Source organism: Hippopotamus amphibius, chromosome 10, assembly GCF_030028045.1.
Source record: "Hippopotamus amphibius kiboko isolate mHipAmp2 chromosome 10, mHipAmp2.hap2, whole genome shotgun sequence".
Lineage (NCBI taxonomy): Eukaryota > Metazoa > Chordata > Mammalia > Artiodactyla > Hippopotamidae > Hippopotamus > Hippopotamus amphibius.
Window position 1 is genome coordinate 47,852,031 of NC_080195.1, and position 17,938 is coordinate 47,869,968.

At 39.3% G+C, this 17,938-nt stretch overlaps 1 protein-coding gene across 3 annotated transcripts in view; it reads right to left on the bottom strand.

Moving 5' to 3' along the window:
• UMPS (uridine monophosphate synthetase) overlaps nt 1–17,938 on the bottom strand; it is a 47,260-nt gene that overhangs the window by 5,060 nt on the left and 24,262 nt on the right. For all 3 annotated transcript variants that reach the window (XM_057696742.1, XM_057696743.1, XM_057696744.1), the window contains 2 exons: nt 7,504–7,679; nt 6,077–6,191 (listed from right to left, as the gene is read on the bottom strand). In XM_057696742.1, coding sequence (XP_057552725.1) covers nt 6,077–6,191; nt 7,504–7,679 — 291 coding nt within the window. The remainder of the gene's footprint in view (nt 1–6,076; nt 6,192–7,503; nt 7,680–17,938) is intronic.

Sequence of the window (17,938 nt, forward strand, 5' to 3'; positions counted from 1 at the left end):
GTTCAGTTTGTAAAAAGTCCAAGTGCATCAACAGGGGAATGATTAAACATATTACAGGCACAACTGAAACTATACACTATGGAGTTGCAAAAAGGTAACTCTAAATGTGGAAATGTAACATAGCAGCACATACAAAAACATGCTCCATACTGTATGAAAGAGTTGGTTTCATCTTAAATTGTTTTGCTGAGAACCAGATGTTCATAATTCCAATCTTAAGGAAGGAATGAGATGGAAAGTGGGATAGAATAAGCTCCCATACCTGTGATAAGCAAGATTTCTTGTACAATAACCAATTCAGGAAAAATGTTTCCAGGTAACCATTTCTTCCCCATTCACAACCAAAGCAGAGCGATCGAGATGGTGGAGTAGAAGAACATGAAGCTTACCTCCTCCCACAAATATATCAAAAAATATATCCACACGTGGAACAGTTCTCACAGAATACCTACTGAATGCTGGCAGAAGATCTCAGACTTCTGAAAGGACAAAAAGAACCTCCACATAACCAGGCAGGACAAAAGATAAAAAAGAGAGAGAAAGGAATCTGGACAGGACCTGCACCCCTGGGAGGGAGCTGTGAAAGAGGAAAGGCTCCTGCACCCCAGGGAGCCCCCTCACCAGTGGGGAGAAAAGGGGATCAAAAATGTATCTGAAGAATTATGGCTGAAAACTTCCCAAACCTAAAGAAGAAAACATATCCAGTTACAGAAGCAGAGAGGGTCCCAAACAAGCCTATACCAAGGTGTATTATAATTTAAATGGCAAAAGTCAAAGAGAGGATTCTAAAGGCAGCAAGAGAAAAACAAAGAGCTCATTACAAGGGACCCACCCCCACCACCACCACCAATAAGGCTCTCAGCTGATGTTTCTCTACAGAAACATTGCAGGCCAGAAGGGAGGTCACAAAATATATTCAAACTCCTTAAAGTGAAAAACCTACAACCTAGGAAACTCTACCCAGCAACATTACCATTTAGGATAGAAGGAGAGAGAAAGAATTTCTCAGATAAAAACTAAAAGAATACGGCAACACTAAAACTATCATAAAAGAAATATTGAAAGGTCTTCTCTAAACAGAAAAGCAAGAAGCTACATCAAAGAGAAAATTACAATCAAAAAGTAAGTCACTTAAATACACCAGTATATAGATTAAAAAGAAATAAAAATAAAAAAATTTTTTGGTGTGAAAGCGATGATAAGCACAATGAACAGCAAAAGGGTAAACGTGCAGGCATGAGAGAGGACGCCAAAGTCACACAGGGTTGGGAGGAGAGTGGAGAAAATGTAGATTCTTTTTTTTTCAGAACGTATGTGAGCCTATATGACTACCAGTCTAAAGAAAGTAGATATATGAAGGCGTTAGCATACTTGAAAAACAGGGTAACCATAAGTCAAAAACACACAACACATTCACAAAAACCAAGAAGAAGAGAACACAAGCATAAAATAAAAGGAAATCAAACCACAAAAGGAAAAACAAAAGGGGAAGAAGAGGAAACACAGAATGAACTGGAAAAAAAGGGTTTAAAATGGCAATAAATACACATCTATCAAGAATTACCTTAAACATCAATGGACTAAACGCTCCAGTCAAAAGACACAGAGTGGCAGACTGGATAAAAAAACAAGAGCCTACAATATGCTGCCTACAAGAGACCCGTTTTAGGGCAAAGAATACACAGATTGAAAGTGAGGGGGTGGAAAAAGATTTCATGCAAGTGGAAATGACAAAAAAGCAGGGGTCACAATACTCATATCAGAAAAAATAGACTTTAAAACAAAGGCTATAAAGAAAGATAAGGACACTATATAATGATAAAAGGATCAATACAAGAAGATATTAACATATAGGCACCCAAAAGGAGGCACCTAAATACATAAAGTACTAAAACACATAAAGGGAGAAAATGACTGGAATACCATAATAGTAGGAGACTTTAACACCCCACTCACATCAGTGGACAGATCTAGACAGAAAATCAATAATGCAACAGAGATCCTAAATGATACAACAGAATAGACTTAATTGATATTTTCAGAACATTACATCCAAAAAACCTAGAATACACATTCTTTGCAAGTGCACATGGAACATTCTCTAGGACTGGCCCCATGCTAGGGCACAAAACAAGCCTCAACAAATTTAACAGGACAGAAATTATTTCAAGTATCTTTTCTGACCACAATGGCATGAAACTAGAAATCAACCACAGAAAAAGAAATGGGAAAATAACAATTACATAGAGTCTTAACAAAATGCTACTAAAAAAACCAATGGGTCAACGATGAAATCAAAAAGGAAATTTAAAAAATACCTTGAGACACATGACAATGACAACATGACCATAATTATCTGTGGAGTGCTGCAAAAGCAGTTGTTAGAGGGAAGTTCAAGGTGATACAAGCCTTCCGCAGAAAACTAGAAAAATCTCAAACCACCTAACCTACTACCTAAAAGAATTAGAAAAAGAGCAAACAAAGCCTAAAGTCAGCAGAAGGAAGGAAATAATAAAGATCCGAGAAGAAAGAAATAAAATAGAGATTAAAAAAACCAATAGATAAAATCAGTAAAACCAAGACCTGGTGCTTTGAAAGGGTAAACAAAATTGACAAACCTCTGGTCAGGCTCATCAAGAAGAAAAGAGAGAGAACCCAAATAAATAATAAATAAAAAAGAAATAACCAATACTGCAGAAATACAAAAAAACCGTAAGAGAATATTATGAACAACTACATGCCAACAAATTTGCCAACCTAGAAGAAATGAAGTTTCTAGAAAATACAGACCACCAAAAATGAATCAAAAAGAAATAGATAATTTGAACAGACCAATCACTAGAAGTGAAATAGAATCTGTAATTAAAACAAAACCCAGAATACTCCTTACAAACAAAAGTTTAGGATCAGGTGGCTTCACAAGGCAAATTCTAACAAACATAAAAGAAGAAACTTATACCACTCCTTCTCAAACTCTTCCAAAAGATTGAAAAGGAGGGAACACTCTCAAAGACATTCTATGAAGCCACCATCACCCTGATTCCAAAACCAGACAAATATACCACCAAAAGAGAAAATTACAGGCCAATATCTTTGATGAATATAGATGCAAAAATTCTCAACAAAATATTAGCAAATCAAATTCAACAACACATAAAAAAGATCACACACCACAACCAAGTTGGATTCACCCCAAATCACAAGGATGGTTCAACATACACAAATCAACCCATGTGATACATCACATTAAGAAAAGACAAAAAAATCACATGATCATTTCAATAGATACAGAAAAAGCATTTGATAAAACTCAACATCCATGCACAATAAAAACTTTCCAAAGTGGGTATAGAGAGAACACATATCAACATAATAAAAGGTATTTATGACAAACCCACAGCCAATATAATACTCAACATTGAAAAGCTGAAAATCTTCCTGCTCAAATCTGGAACAAGACAAGGATGCCCACTCTCATCACTTAGATTCAACACAGTATTGAATTCAGACAAGAAAAAGAAAAGGTATCCAAATTAGAAGGGAAGAGAGGTAAAACTGTCATTCTATGCAAATGACATGATACTATAGAAAACCCTAAAGAACTGATAAACAAATTCAGTTGAGGTAGTAGGATAGATACAAGATTAACATACAGAAATGGTTTGTATTTCTTTACACTAGCAATACAATATCAATATCAGAAAGTGAATGTAAAAAAACAATACCCTTTAAAATCACACCAAAAAACCCCCAAAACAAAAAAAAAACAAAACTTAGGAATAAATCTGACCAAGGAGGTAAAAGACTTATATGCAGAAAACTATAAACCATTAATAAAAACTGAAGATGATTCAAAGAAATGGAAAGATACCCCACACCCTTGGATCAGAAGAATTAATGCCATTAAAACAGCCACACTATGCAAAGCAATCTACAGATTTAATGTGATCCCTACAAATTACCCATGACATTTTTCACAGAACTAGAACAGATAATCCTAAAACTTCTATGGAACCAAGAGACCCAGAATTGCCAAAGCAATCCTGAGGAAAAAGAACAAAGCAGGAGTCATAAACCTCCCAGACTTCAGACAATACTACAAAGCTACAGTAATCAAAACAGTGTGGCACTGGCACAAAAACAGACATATGGATCAATGGAACAGAATAGAGAGCCCAAAAATAAACCTACACACGTATGGTCAATTAATCTTGACAAAGGAGGCAAGACTATACAATGGAGAAAAGACAGTCTCTTCAGTAAGTGGTGTTTGGAAAGTTGGACAGCCACGTGTAAATCAATGAAGTTAGAATACACCCTCACACCATACACAAAAATAAACTCAATATGGCTTAAAGACTTAAATATACTTAAACATATACATGACACCATAAAACTCCTAGAAGAGAACATAAGCAAAACATCCTCTGACATATATCACATCAATGTTTTCTTAGATCAGTCCCAAGGCAATAAAATAAAAGCAAAAATAAACAAATGGGACCTAATCAAACTTACAAGCTTTTGTACAGCAAAGGAGACCGAAAACAAAATGAAAAGACAACCTATGGAATAGGACAAAATATTTGCAAACAATGTGACTGACAAGGGTTTGATTTCCAAAAATATACAAACATGCAACAACAATAAAAATTACAACCCAATAAAAAAATGAGCAGACGACCTAAACAGACATTTCTCCAAAGAAGTTATACAGATGGCTAACAGGCACATGAAAAGATGTTCAGTATTGCTAATTATAAGAGAAATGCAAATCAAAACTACAATGAAGTACCACCTCACACTGGTCAGATTAGCCATCATTATGAAATCTACAAATAACAAACGCTGGAGAGGGTGTGGAAAAAAGGGAACCCTCCTACACTGTTGGTGGGAATGTATGTTGGTGCAGCCGCTATGGAAAACAGTAAGAAGGTTCCTCAGAAAACTAAAAATAGAGCTGCCACATGATCCAGCAATCCCATTCCTGGGCACATATACGGACAAAGCTATAATTCAAAAGATACATGCACCCCTGTGTTCACAGAGGCACTATTCACAATAGCCAAGATATGGAAACAAGCTAAAGGGCCATCAACAGATGAATGGATAAAGAATGGAAAAAGATGATGGGGCGGGCATACACACAAACGGAATACTACTCAGCCATAAAAAAGAATGAAATAATGCCATCTGCAGTAACATGGACAGACCTAGACATTATCATACTAAGTGAAGTAAATCAGAAAGACAAATACCCTATGATTCCACTTATATGTGGAATCTAAAATATGACAAAAATGAACATATCCACAAAACAGAGAAGAGACTTATGATTGCCAAGTGGGAGGAGGGGTGAGAGAGGGATGGAGTGGGAGTTTGGGGTTAGCGGATGCAATCTATTACATATAGAAAGGATAAACAACAAGGTCCTACTGTGTAGCACAGGGAACTACATTGAATATTCTGTAATTAAGCATAATGGAAAAGAATATTTAAAAAAAATATATATGTGTGTAACTTAATCACTTTGCTGCACAGCAGAAATTAACATAACATTGTAAATCAACTATATTTCAATTTTTAAAAGTTAAAAAAAAAAAAAAAGCTTTGAGTCCCACAGCATAGTTAATAACCTAGATTACTCCTTCACTGACTAGAGATCAATGAGAAAGTTTGCACTGTTTTTTAGCCACTGCAACTGCATTTCTCATATGGCTACAAGTGTTAACGTGTTCAGATAAGTTTGGAAGACATGCAGAACCATGTATCTCCACACTGAGAGCCACAACAAAGAGCACATCAAAGGCTCTGAAAAATCTTAAACAAATGTCTGATTTTGTTTAGCCTAGCGCATTCCTCCTTAAGCACAGAACACCTTTTTTGGCAGCATATTCAGAACTTCAGTTGGGAAACAATTAAAAGTAATAGTTTCTGGGCATATTTCAACAAAAAGTAGCTTTCTAGATTTTCATCCTAAAACTGGACTGCAAGCTATTCTGCATATCTAGGTTTTATTCTGTTGACTTGGGTAAATAAGCATTTTGGAAGAACCATTACCAATGAATAGACTTACCTCCTGCTTCTAACTGAACTCCTGGAGTCAAGTGAAGAAATTCTGGTTTCATGCTTACTCGGGAGCCAGAAATAAAACCAATCACAAATTCAGAATGCTCTTCAGCCATTCTCACCTAAATGGAATGTAATAAACAGATTACAAGAAAGCAGTTAACCACACAGAAGGTAAGAAAATTTGCTATTTTATAGATGCATCTCCTCATTTCATATTAAACTCATTATATCTAAAACAGGTAATCTTAGATATGAATCTACATACTTGCTCCATTAAGACCCTGAAATACCTCCTTCTGTCCCCTTCTCCCATAACCAAACACTAAAAATCCTATACTATGTGCAACTAAAATCTAGATGCTGCATCATTACTTATTTGTAATAATGCTTGGGGACCTACCTACTTCCAAAAAGGATATGATTAGTACTCAAGAATACATTTATAATGGTATAAAACCACACTGACTTACTGCCTATCTACACAGATATTCAAGGACAGCCACCACATAAAAAACCACTATGCTGTTAAGAGCTAGCTAAAGAAATCTCACCTCTACGGCTTTCCCTCTTCTTCAACATTTGCCAATAACTTGTCTCCACAATTTCTCTACCATTATCTCACATTCATAGAAGTTTCCCTAGAAGGTTTGCCTGATTTTCTAATTTAGCTCTTTGCTGAGGCCCAAACTGTTCCATTCTTGCCACTAAGTACTACCACCTACCAACAATCAAGTCCTTGAACCAGATCCAGAATGCCAAATATTAGCAGACTCATGGACCCTTTGATATCTTTCTAGGTGAGTCTCCAACTATGAAACTTGCTCAGAGGAGAATGTGAAGAGGACCTTTATAACTAGATGATTATCCATCTCTCATTTTTGTTCTGGAGTGCAGGGTGGGGAGCTGGGTACTAACATGTATAGTGTTATAGGACTTTTTAATAATGGGGAGTTACTAAAGGAAACAATGTGTCTGGACTCTAAGAGCTCTTCTATACAATGCCAACCAATATCAAAGACTGAAAAGATAAGCCACTTCATGTGGGTTGCTGTCACGAGAAAGTGCATCTCTGTGTGACTCGGGAGATTCCAAGAAACTGCATACCTGTGAAAAAGCTCTTCAATTTCAACTCATGGTGAGATGGGGAAAAACTCCTCTATCTCAAAGGCCAGGTAAATACAGACATATCTTTATTTGACCCAGTATCTGTTTCAATGTTTCCCTCTTGGAATAAAATTCAAATCTCATCAGTGTCCACTACAAGATATAAAATGCTATTAATCATCAGGGCATTCTAGCCAACAGTATTAATACACTGTCACACTAACAGCAGCTAACTTTTTGTTTTTGGCAGCAATTCTGTAGACTCCAAACCAAGGTATTTTCTTCCCCTGAAACATCTCGCCCCAGTCCCTCTCCTCTGTCACTTACCGCTGCTTCAGTGTAGCTCCCAGTGGCCAAGGAGCCAGCAGAGCTCATTTCTGCAATGAGTAAGCATGCCCGGTGCAGGGGCAGGCCTACTTCTCCCAGGCCTTTCACAACTCCTGAGCCTGGAACCACATGAGCATTTACTAGATCTGCCCAAGAAGCTATCTTAAAGACACCACCTAAGGAAAAGGAAAAAAGATACTTGTCAATTTCCAAACAAAAACCTTTAACTTTTTACCCAACCAACCAATACAATATGAAAATAGTTTCCTAGTAACATGCTAATGAAATGGTGAAGCATTTCAAGAATCTTAGTGTTTATCAGTGAACCTATTTGTGAAAAATTTATCTGTCCACCTGGTTAGCTAGTTGAGAGATCACAAGGAGAAAAAAATCTTGCAAGTTCTACACTTAGTTTACTAGCAAAACTGATAAAGATGTTTTTCCTTGCAGTCTGACGCTTGTGACCACCAATAAGATTTATGCAACCAGAAAGGGACACCAATGAAATAGGTGTTTGCTGAGTCAAAGATATCAACTGAAATTCCTCTGAAGATGACAAATTTTCATTCTGTAGGGATCTCTCAGCAACTTTACCATCATTCACATCTACTTGTTCCTTAGGTCTCTTTAGCTCTTCAAATTTCAATAGGCAATTGTATTCATTTTAAAGGCAGACAACAATAACCCAAGTAGATTTCTGAAAAAAGCTATATGCAAACTTGTAGAAAGTTTGTATAACTCTTTCAACAGTCAATATCTTTTTTTAAAATATTTATTTGGCTGCACTGAGTCTTAATTGCAGCATGCAGCATCTTTAGTTGTGGTACACAGGATCTTTTAGTTGCAGCATGTGGGCTCTTAGTTACAGCATATGGGATCCAGCTCCTTAACCAGGGATGGAACCTGGGCCCCCTGCATTGGGAGCTCAGAGTCTTAAGCACTGAACCACCAGGAAAGTCCCAACAGTCAATATCTTATGAACATAAAGAAAGTCACTACAGACAAATCTATCCTAAAGAGACAGCTTAAGAAAATGTATGCATTACTTTAAGAAAAACTGTTATCTCAAAAATGCTTATAACTTAACATAAATGTTTGTTGTAAGGTTAAGTGAAAAAAGCATGAGATATACAAGATAAAACAGAAATTTGCATAATGAATGGGTAAAGAATTAAGCAGTTTTTTCAACTAATGTTTGCTCTACCTTCAGTTCCTATTTAACAAAATATTTTAAAAATGATGTCTATCAAAAGATCTCTTTCCTAAAAATAAACCTTACTTTATACTACCTTTTCCTTGTTTCCCAGATCTGCAGTCTGGCATCAGCACAGCCATTTTCTTTAGGGAAATTACCCCTAACTATACCTCAGCATTCAGGAAGTTTACATAAATAGCCTCACAATGATCAAAGAATCAATACAAGAAGAAGATATAACAATTGTAAATATTTATGCACCCAACACAGGAGCACCTCGATACATATGGCAAATGCTAACAGCCATAAAAAGGGAAATTGACAGTAACACAACAATAGTGGGGGACTTCAACACCCAACCCACTTACACCAATGGATAGACCATCCAGGCAGAAAATTAATAAGGAAACACAAGCCTTATATGACACATCAGACCAGATAGACTTAACTGATATTTATAGGACGTTCCATCCAAAAGCAGCAGAATACACTTTCTTCTCAACTACACACAGAACATTCTCCAGGACAGATGACATTCTGGGTCACAAATCAAGCCTCAGTAAATTTAAGAAAAAAAGCATCTTTTCCAACCATGTTATGAGATTAGAAGTCAATTACAGGGCAGAGTCAAGATGGCAGCGTGGGGAGACCTGGGAGAAGTCAGCGGGGCGGGAAAGGGGAAACCGGATGGGACCGGTGCCCCTGGGGGGTGGCTGGGTGAGGGAGGAGGTTCCCGCCTGGAGGGACCGTTAGGGGCTGGGGAGATCGGGAAACCGCAACTGGGTTTCTCCTGCCCAGGAGGCCTGCTGAGCTCCCCAGCTTGGGGACCTGCTGGGCTCCCCAGCGGGGTCCTCCACCCTTCAAGGCCCCCTCAGGGCTGCCTGGGTCCTGGGGGTGTGGGAAGGAGGGAGGAGGGGCGAGGAGGTGGAGAGGCGGACAGGTGGGAGTGGGGGCTTTCAGATTGGGGGACAGGGAGGCGAGAGGGCGTTTTGCCTGCCCTCTCAGCCAGGGAGGCTGACTGGGCTCTTGGGCCTGGTCCTTTACTCTCTGGGCCCCCCTCCGGCACAAGGGTCCTGGGGGTGTAAGGGGGGAAATGGGGGGAGGGTGAGAGGCAGACAGTGGGGTGGGAAGGGGTCTCTCCAGGTCCGAAGAATAGGGGAGGTGCCGCCAGGTATTTCTTCTGGGCGGGTCCTCCACCTTCCAAGGCTCCTCCCAACCGTTGGTCCTAGAAGTACAGGAGGGAAGCAGCAGGGGGAAAAGAAGAGAGGCAGAAGTGGGGAGGGACCCTCTGGGATCAGAGGGTCAGGGGAGGAGTGGAAGGCATTACCACTGCCCACTGGCCCAGGAAGCCTGCTGGGCTCCCGGGCCTGGTCTCCAACCCCCCAGGGTTCCCTCCCAGACGCACTGGTCCCAGGGACATTGGAGCGTGGCAGGGGAAGAGGAAGAGAGGCAGACCGGTGGTGGGACGTTCCAGGATCAGAGGACCAGGGGAGGTGTGGAGGACCTTTCCCCTGCCCACTTGGGCCCGGTGGGCCTGCTGGGCTCCTGAGTCTGGTCCCTTGGTCTCTCTGGCTGAGTGGGTCATACAGGCATGCGAGGGAGGAAGGAGAAGAGAAGAGGAAGAGAGGCAGACACCTGTGGGGGGACCTTGCAGGACCAGAGGATCAGGGGAGATGCTGAGGGAAATCTCCCTACCCGCTTGGCACCAGGAGGCCTCTTGCGCCCCCAGGCCTGGTCTTCGGTCCTCCAGGGGCCCCTCTAGATCTCACTGGTCCTAGGGGTGTAGAAGGAATGCAGGGGAGAAGGGGAGAAGAGGAGAGCTGGGCAGGGGAGGGGGCCTTCTGGGACTGGAGGATCAAGGGAGGCGGAGAAGGTGTTTCCCCTGCCCACTAGCCCTGTGAAGCCAGTTAGGCTCAAGGACTTGGTCTTTCACACTCCAGGGCCCCTCCAGCTGCTTGGGACCTAGGAGAGTGGGGGGCTGGGGAGAGGAAGAGAGGCAGACAGGGACCCTACAAGACTGGGAGATTGGGGGAAGTTCCACAGGTGTTACCCTAGCCCAGTTGGCCCGGGGAAGCCTGTTGGGAGTCAGAGTCTGGTCTCCTGCCTTCCAGTGCCCCCTGCAGCTGCGAGGGTCCTAAGGGAATAGGAGGGAGGGGGTGAGGAAGAAGAGAACCCAAGGGGGAGGGACCCTCCAAGACTGGAGAACTAGAGGAGGTGCCTAGCATTTCTCCCACCAACTCGGGCCCAGGGAGCCCGCTGGCTACCTTCACCTGGTCCTTTGCCCCCAGGACCAGAGCCATTCCTGGGCCCCTCTGCCTCATTGGGCCTAAGCCCCATTCCGCACCACCCCCAGGGCCTTTTCCAAGCGTAGGCCCTGCTGGTTGCCTAACCTTCTCCCCCACCTCCCCACCACTGCCCTTATCTAAGCCCCGCCCCTATAGCCAAGGCCTTTTCTGGCTTTTTTTTTTCTTTTTTCTTTCTTTTTCTTTTCTTCCCACCTCCTCACTCAGGCTACTGCAGTTGTTTTAGCTTCCAGCTGTTGCTCCAACTTTAAAAAAAATTTTTAACACATGTGTTAGTTTCCTAATATTGTATTTTTATCTTGCTATTGTTCTGCTGTTCTCCTACTTTTTTTTTTTTTGTTTGTTTTCCTGCTCCACATGGCTTGTGGAATCTTGATTCACAAGCCCAGGGTCGGGCCTGAGCTACTAAGGTGGGAGCTAAGAGTCCAAAACATTGGACTAACAGGGAATCCCAGTTCTCAGGGAATATCCATCAGAGTGAGGTCTCCCAGAAGTTCTCACCTCAACACCAAGACCCAGCTATACTCAACAGCCTACAAACTCCAGTGCTTGAAACCTCAGGCCAAACACCCAGTGGGACAGGAACACAATCCCGCCCATCCAAAGTTGGGGGAAAATGAGACAACAAGAAAATATGTCACAGATGAAAGGACAAGGTAAATATACACAAAATCATATAAATGAAGAGGAAATAGGAAAACTGCCTGAAAAAGAATTCAGAGTAATGATAGCAAAGATGATCCAAAATCTCAATAACAAAATAGAGAAAACACAAGAAACAGTTAGTAAGGATTCAGAAGAACTAAAGAGCAAACAAACAGTAACAGATAACAAAATAACCGAAATTAAAAATACTCTAGATGGAATCAACAGCAGAATAACTGAGGCAGAAGAATAAGTAAGTGAGTTGGAAGATAGAATGGGGGAAATAACTGCCACAGAGCGGGAAAAAGAAAAAAGAGAAAAAGAATGAAAGACAGTCTCAGAGAACTTGGTGACAACATTAAGCGCACCAACATTCGAATTATAGGCATCCCAGAAGAGGAAGAAAAAAAGAAAGGGTCTGAGAAAAATACTTGAAGAGGTTATAGTGGAAAATTTCCCCAACATGGAAAAGGAAATAATTAATCAAGTCCAAGAAGCGCAGAGAGTCCCATACAGAATAAACCCAAGGAGAAATATATCAAGGCACATATGAAACAAAAATTAAAAACAAAGAAAAAATGTTAAAAGCAGCAAGAGAAAAGCAACAAATAACATATAAGGGAACACCCATAAGGATAACAGCTGATCTTTCTGCAGAAACTCTACAGGCCAGAAGGAAATGGCAAGATATACTGAAAGTCCTGAAAGAGAAAAACCTACAGCCAAGAATACTCTACCCAGCAAGAATCTCATTCAGATTCAGTGGAGAAATCAAAAGCTTTACAGACCAGCAAAAGTTCAGAGAATTCAGCACCATCAAACCAGCCTTACAACAATTGTTAAAGGAACTTTTCTAAGCAGGAAACACAAGAGAAGGAACAGACCTACAAGAACAAACCCAAAACAATTAAGAAAATGGTAACAGGAACACACATGTCAATAATCATCTTAAATTTAAATGGATTAAATGCTCCAACCAAAAGACACAGACTGGCTGAACGGATACAAAAACAAGACCCTTACATATGCTGACTACAAGAAACCCACTTCAGACCAAGGGACACATATAGACTAAAAGTAAGGTGATGGAAAAAGATATTCCATGCAAATGGAAGTCAGAAGAAAGCTGGAATAGCAATACTCATATCAGAGAAATTAGACTTTAAAGTAAAAACCATTACAAGAGACAAGGAAGGACACTAAATAATGATCAAGGGATCAATCCAAGAAGAAAATATAACAATTGTAAATATCTATGCACCCAGCATAGGAGCACCTCAATACATAAGGCAAATGTGAACAGCCATAAAAGAGGAAATCGACAGTAACACAATAATAGTAGGAGACTTGAACACCCCACTTACATCAATGGACAGATCATCCAAACAGAAAATAAATAAGGACACACAAGCTTTAAATGACATTTTAGACCATCTCGACTTAATTGATATTTATAGGACATTCCATCCAAAAACGATAGAATACACTTTCTTCTCAAGTGCACACAGAACATTCTCCAGGATAGATCACATCTTGGGTACCAAAACAAGCCTTGGTAAATTCAAAAAACTTGAAATTGTATCAAGCATTTTCTCTGACCACAACACCATGAGACTAGATATCAATTACAGGAAACAAACTGCAAAAAAACCAAACACATGGAGACTAAACAATATGCTATTAAACAACCAAGAAATCACTAAAGAAATCAAAGAGGAAATAAAAAAAAAGCTAGCAACAAATGACAATGAAAACACAACAACCCAAAATCTATGGGATGCAGCAAAAGCAGTTCTAAGAGAGAAGTTTATAGCAATATAGTCCTACCTAAAGAAACAAGAAAAATATCGAATAAACAACGTAACCTTATACCTAAAACAATTAGAGAAAGAAGAACAAAAAAACCCCAAAGTGAGCACAAGGAAAGGAATCATAAAGATCAGATCAGAAATAAATGAAAAAGAAAGGAAGGAAACAATAGCAAAGATCAATAAAACTAAAACCTGGTTCTTTGAGAAGGTAAACAAAATTGATAAACCATTAGCCAAACTTATCAGGAAAAAAGGGGAGAAGATGCAAATCAACAGAATTAGAAATGAAAAAGAAGAAACTGACACTTCAGAAATACAAAAGATCATGAGAGACTACTACAAGCAACTATATGCCAATCAATTGGATAACCTGGAAGAAATGGATACATTCTTAGAAAAGTACAGTCAGAACCAGGAAGAAATAGAAAATATGAACAGACCAATCACAAATATGGAAATTGAGACTCTGATTAAAAATCTCCCAAAAAAACAAAAGCCCAGAGCCAGATGGCTTCACAGGCAAATTCTATCAAACATTTAGAGAAGAGCTAACACCTATCCTTCTCAAACTCTTCCAAAATATTGCAGAAGGCAGAACACTCTAACTCATTCTACGAGGCCACCATCACCCTGATACCAAAACCAGGCAAAGATGTCACAAAAAAAGAAAATTACAGGCCAATATCACTGATGAATATAGATGCAAAAATCCTCAAGAAAATACTAGCTAACAGAATCCAACAGCACATTAAAAAGATCATACTCCATGATCAAGTGGGGTTTATCCCTGGAATGCAAGGATTCTTCAATATACGCAAATCAATCAATGTAATACACCATATTAACAAATTGAAGGATAAAAACCATATGATCATCTCAATAGATGCAGAAAAAGCTTTTGACAAAATTCAACATCCATTTATGATAAAAACTCTCCAGAAAATGGGCATAGAAGGAAATTACCTCAACATAATAAAAGCCATATATGAGAAACCAACAGCCAACATTGTTCTAAATGGTGAAAAACTGAAAGCATTCCCTCTAAGAACAGGAACAAGACAAGGGTGCCCACTCGCACCATTATTGTTCAACATAGTTTTGGAAGTTTTAGCCACAGCAATCAGAGAAGAAAATGAAATAAAAGGAATCCAAATTGGAAAAGAAGTAAAATTGTCACTCTTTGCAGATGACATGATATATTATACATAGAAAACCTGAAAGACTCTACCAGAAAACTACTAGCACTAATCCATGAATTTAGTAAAGTAGCAGGACACAAAATTAATGCACAGAATCTCTTGCATTTCTATACACTATCAACGAAAAAGCAGAAAGAGAAATTAAGGAAACTCTCCCATTTACCATTGCAACAAAAAGAATAAAATACCTAAGGACAAACCTGCCTAAGGAGGCAAAAGACCTGTATGCAGAAAACTATAAGACACTGATGAAAGAAATCAAAGACGATACAAACAGATGCAGAGACATACCATGTTCTTGGATTGGAAAATCAATATTGTGAAAATGACTATCTTTCCCAAAGCAATTTACAGATTCAACGCAATCCCTATCAAATTACCAATGGCATTTTTCACAGAACTAGAACAAGAAATCTTACGATCTCTATGGAAATGCAAAAGACCCTGAATAGCTAAAGCAATCTTGAAAAGGAAAGACAGAGTTAGTGGAATTAGGCTTCCTGACTTCCAACTATACTACAAGGCCATAGTGATCAAGACAGTATGGTACTGGCACAAAAACAGAAAGGTAGATCAATGGAATAGAAGAGAGAACTCAGAGGTAAACCCAAGCACATATGGGCAGCTTATCTTTGACAAAGGAGGCAAGAATATACAATGGAAAAAAGACAGCCTCTTCAATAAGTGGTGCTGAGAAAATTGGACAGCAACATGTAAAAGAATGAAATTAGAACACTTCCTAAAACCATATACAAAAAGAAACTCAAACTGGATTAAAGACCTAAATGTAAGGGCAGACACTATAGAAGTCCTAGAGGAAAACATAGGCAGAACACTCTATGATATACATCAAAGCAAGATCCTTTTTGACCCACCTCCTAGAATCATGGAAGTAAAATCATGAATCAACAAATGGGACCTAATAAAACTTAAAAGCTTTTGCACTGTGAAAGAAACCATAAACAAGACAAGAAGGCAACCGTCAGAATGGGAGAAAATACTTGCCAACAAAGCAACGGACAAAAGATTAATCTCCAAAATATACAAGCAGCTCATGCAGCTTCATATCCAAAAAGCAAATAACCCAATCCACAAATGGACGGAAGACCTAAATAGACATTTCTCCAAAGAAGACATACAGATAGCCAACAAACACATGAAAAGATGCTCAACATCACTACTCATTAGAGAAATGCAAGTCAAAGCCATAGAGGTATCACCTCACACCAGTCAGAACAGCCATCAAAACATCTAGAAACAATAAATGTTGGAGAGGGTGAGGAGCAAAGGGAACTCTCTTGCACTGTTGGTAGGAATGTAAGCTGGTACAGCCACTAGGGAAAACAGTTTGGAGGTTCCTTAAAAAACTAAAAATGGAACTACCACATGACCCAGTAATCCCACTATTGGGCATATACCCAGAGAAAACCATAATCCAAAAAGAAACATGTACCATAATGTTCACTGCAGCACTATTTACAATAGCCAGGACATGGAAGCAACCGAAATGCCCATCAACAGATGAATGGATAAAGAAGTGTGGCACATATATACAATGGAATATTACTCAGCCATAAAAAGGAATGAAATGGAACTATATGTCATGAGGTGGATAGACCTAGAGTCTGTCATACAGAGTGAAGTAAGCCAGAAAGAGAAAAACAAATACCGTTTGCTAACTCATATATATGGAATCTGAAGAAATGGTACTGATGAACCCAGTGACAGGGCAAGAGTGGAGATGCAGATGTAGAGAATGGACTGGAGGACACAGGGCTGGGGTGGGGGGTGAAGTGGAAGCTGGGATGAAGTGAGAGAGTAGCATAGACATAGATACACTACCAAATGTACAATAGCTAGTGGGAAGTTGCTGTGTAACAAAGGGAGATCAACTCGATGATGGGTGATGCCTTAGAGGGCCAGGACAGGGAGGGTGGGAGGGAGTCGCAGGAGGGAGGGGATGTGGGGATATATGTAGAAATACAGCTGATTCACTTTGGTATACCTCAAAAACTGGTACAAGAGTGTAAAGCAATTATATTCCAATAGAGCTTAAGAAAAAAAAAGTCAATTACAGGAAAAAAACTAAAAAGCACAAACACCTGGAGGCTAAACAATGCTACTAAATAACCAAGAGATTCAGGAACTCAAAGGAGATTAAAAAAATACCTAGAAACAAATGACAACGAAAATGACCCAAAAGCTATGGGATGCAGCAAAAGCAGTTCTAAGGGGGAAGTTTACAGCAATACAATCTCACCTCAAGAAACAAGAAAAACGTGAAATAAACAACCTAACCTCACACCTAAAGCAACTAGAAGAACAACAAAAAAACTCCCCAAGTTAGTAGGAGGAAAGAAATAGTAAAGATCAGAAAAGAAATAAATGAAATAGAAACAAAGAAAACAACAGCAAAGATCAATAAAGCTAAAAGCTGGTTCTTTGAGAAGATAAACAAAATTGATAAACCTTTAGCCAGACTTGTCAAGAAAAAAAGGGAGAAGACTCAAATCAATAAAATAAGAAACGAAAAGGGAAAAGTTATAACTGACACCACAGAAATACAAAGGATCATAAGAAACTACTACAAGCAACTAGATGCCAATAAAATGGACAACCTAGACTATATGGACAAATTGTTAGAAAAGCACAACCTTCCAAGACTGCACCAGGAAGAAACAGAAAACAGCAACAGACCAATCACAAGTAATGAACTTGAAACTGTGATTAAAAATCTTCCAACAAACAAAAGTCCACAACCAGGTGGCTTCATAGGCAGATTCTAGCAAACATTCAGAGAAGAGCTAACACCTACCCTTCTTAAACTCTTCCAAAAATCTGCAGAGGGAGGAACACTCCCAAACTCATTCTACAAGGCCACTCATTACCCTGATACTAAAAGCAGACAAAGATATTACAAAAAAAGAAAATTACAGGCCAATATCACTGATGAACATAGACACAAAAATCCTCAACAAAATACTAACAAACTGAATCCAACAACATGTTAAAAGGATCATATACCATGATCAATTGGGGTTTATCCCAGGGATGCAAGAATTCTGATACACCATACTAAGAAACTGAAGAATCAAAACCACATGATCATCCCAATAGACATAGAAAAAGCTTTCAACAAAATTCAACACCCATTTATGATTAAAAACTCTTCAGAAAGTAGGCACAGAGGGAACTTACCTCAACATAATAAAGGCTATATATGACAAACCCACAGCAAACATAATTCTCAATGGTGAAAAACTGAAAACACTTCCTCTAAGA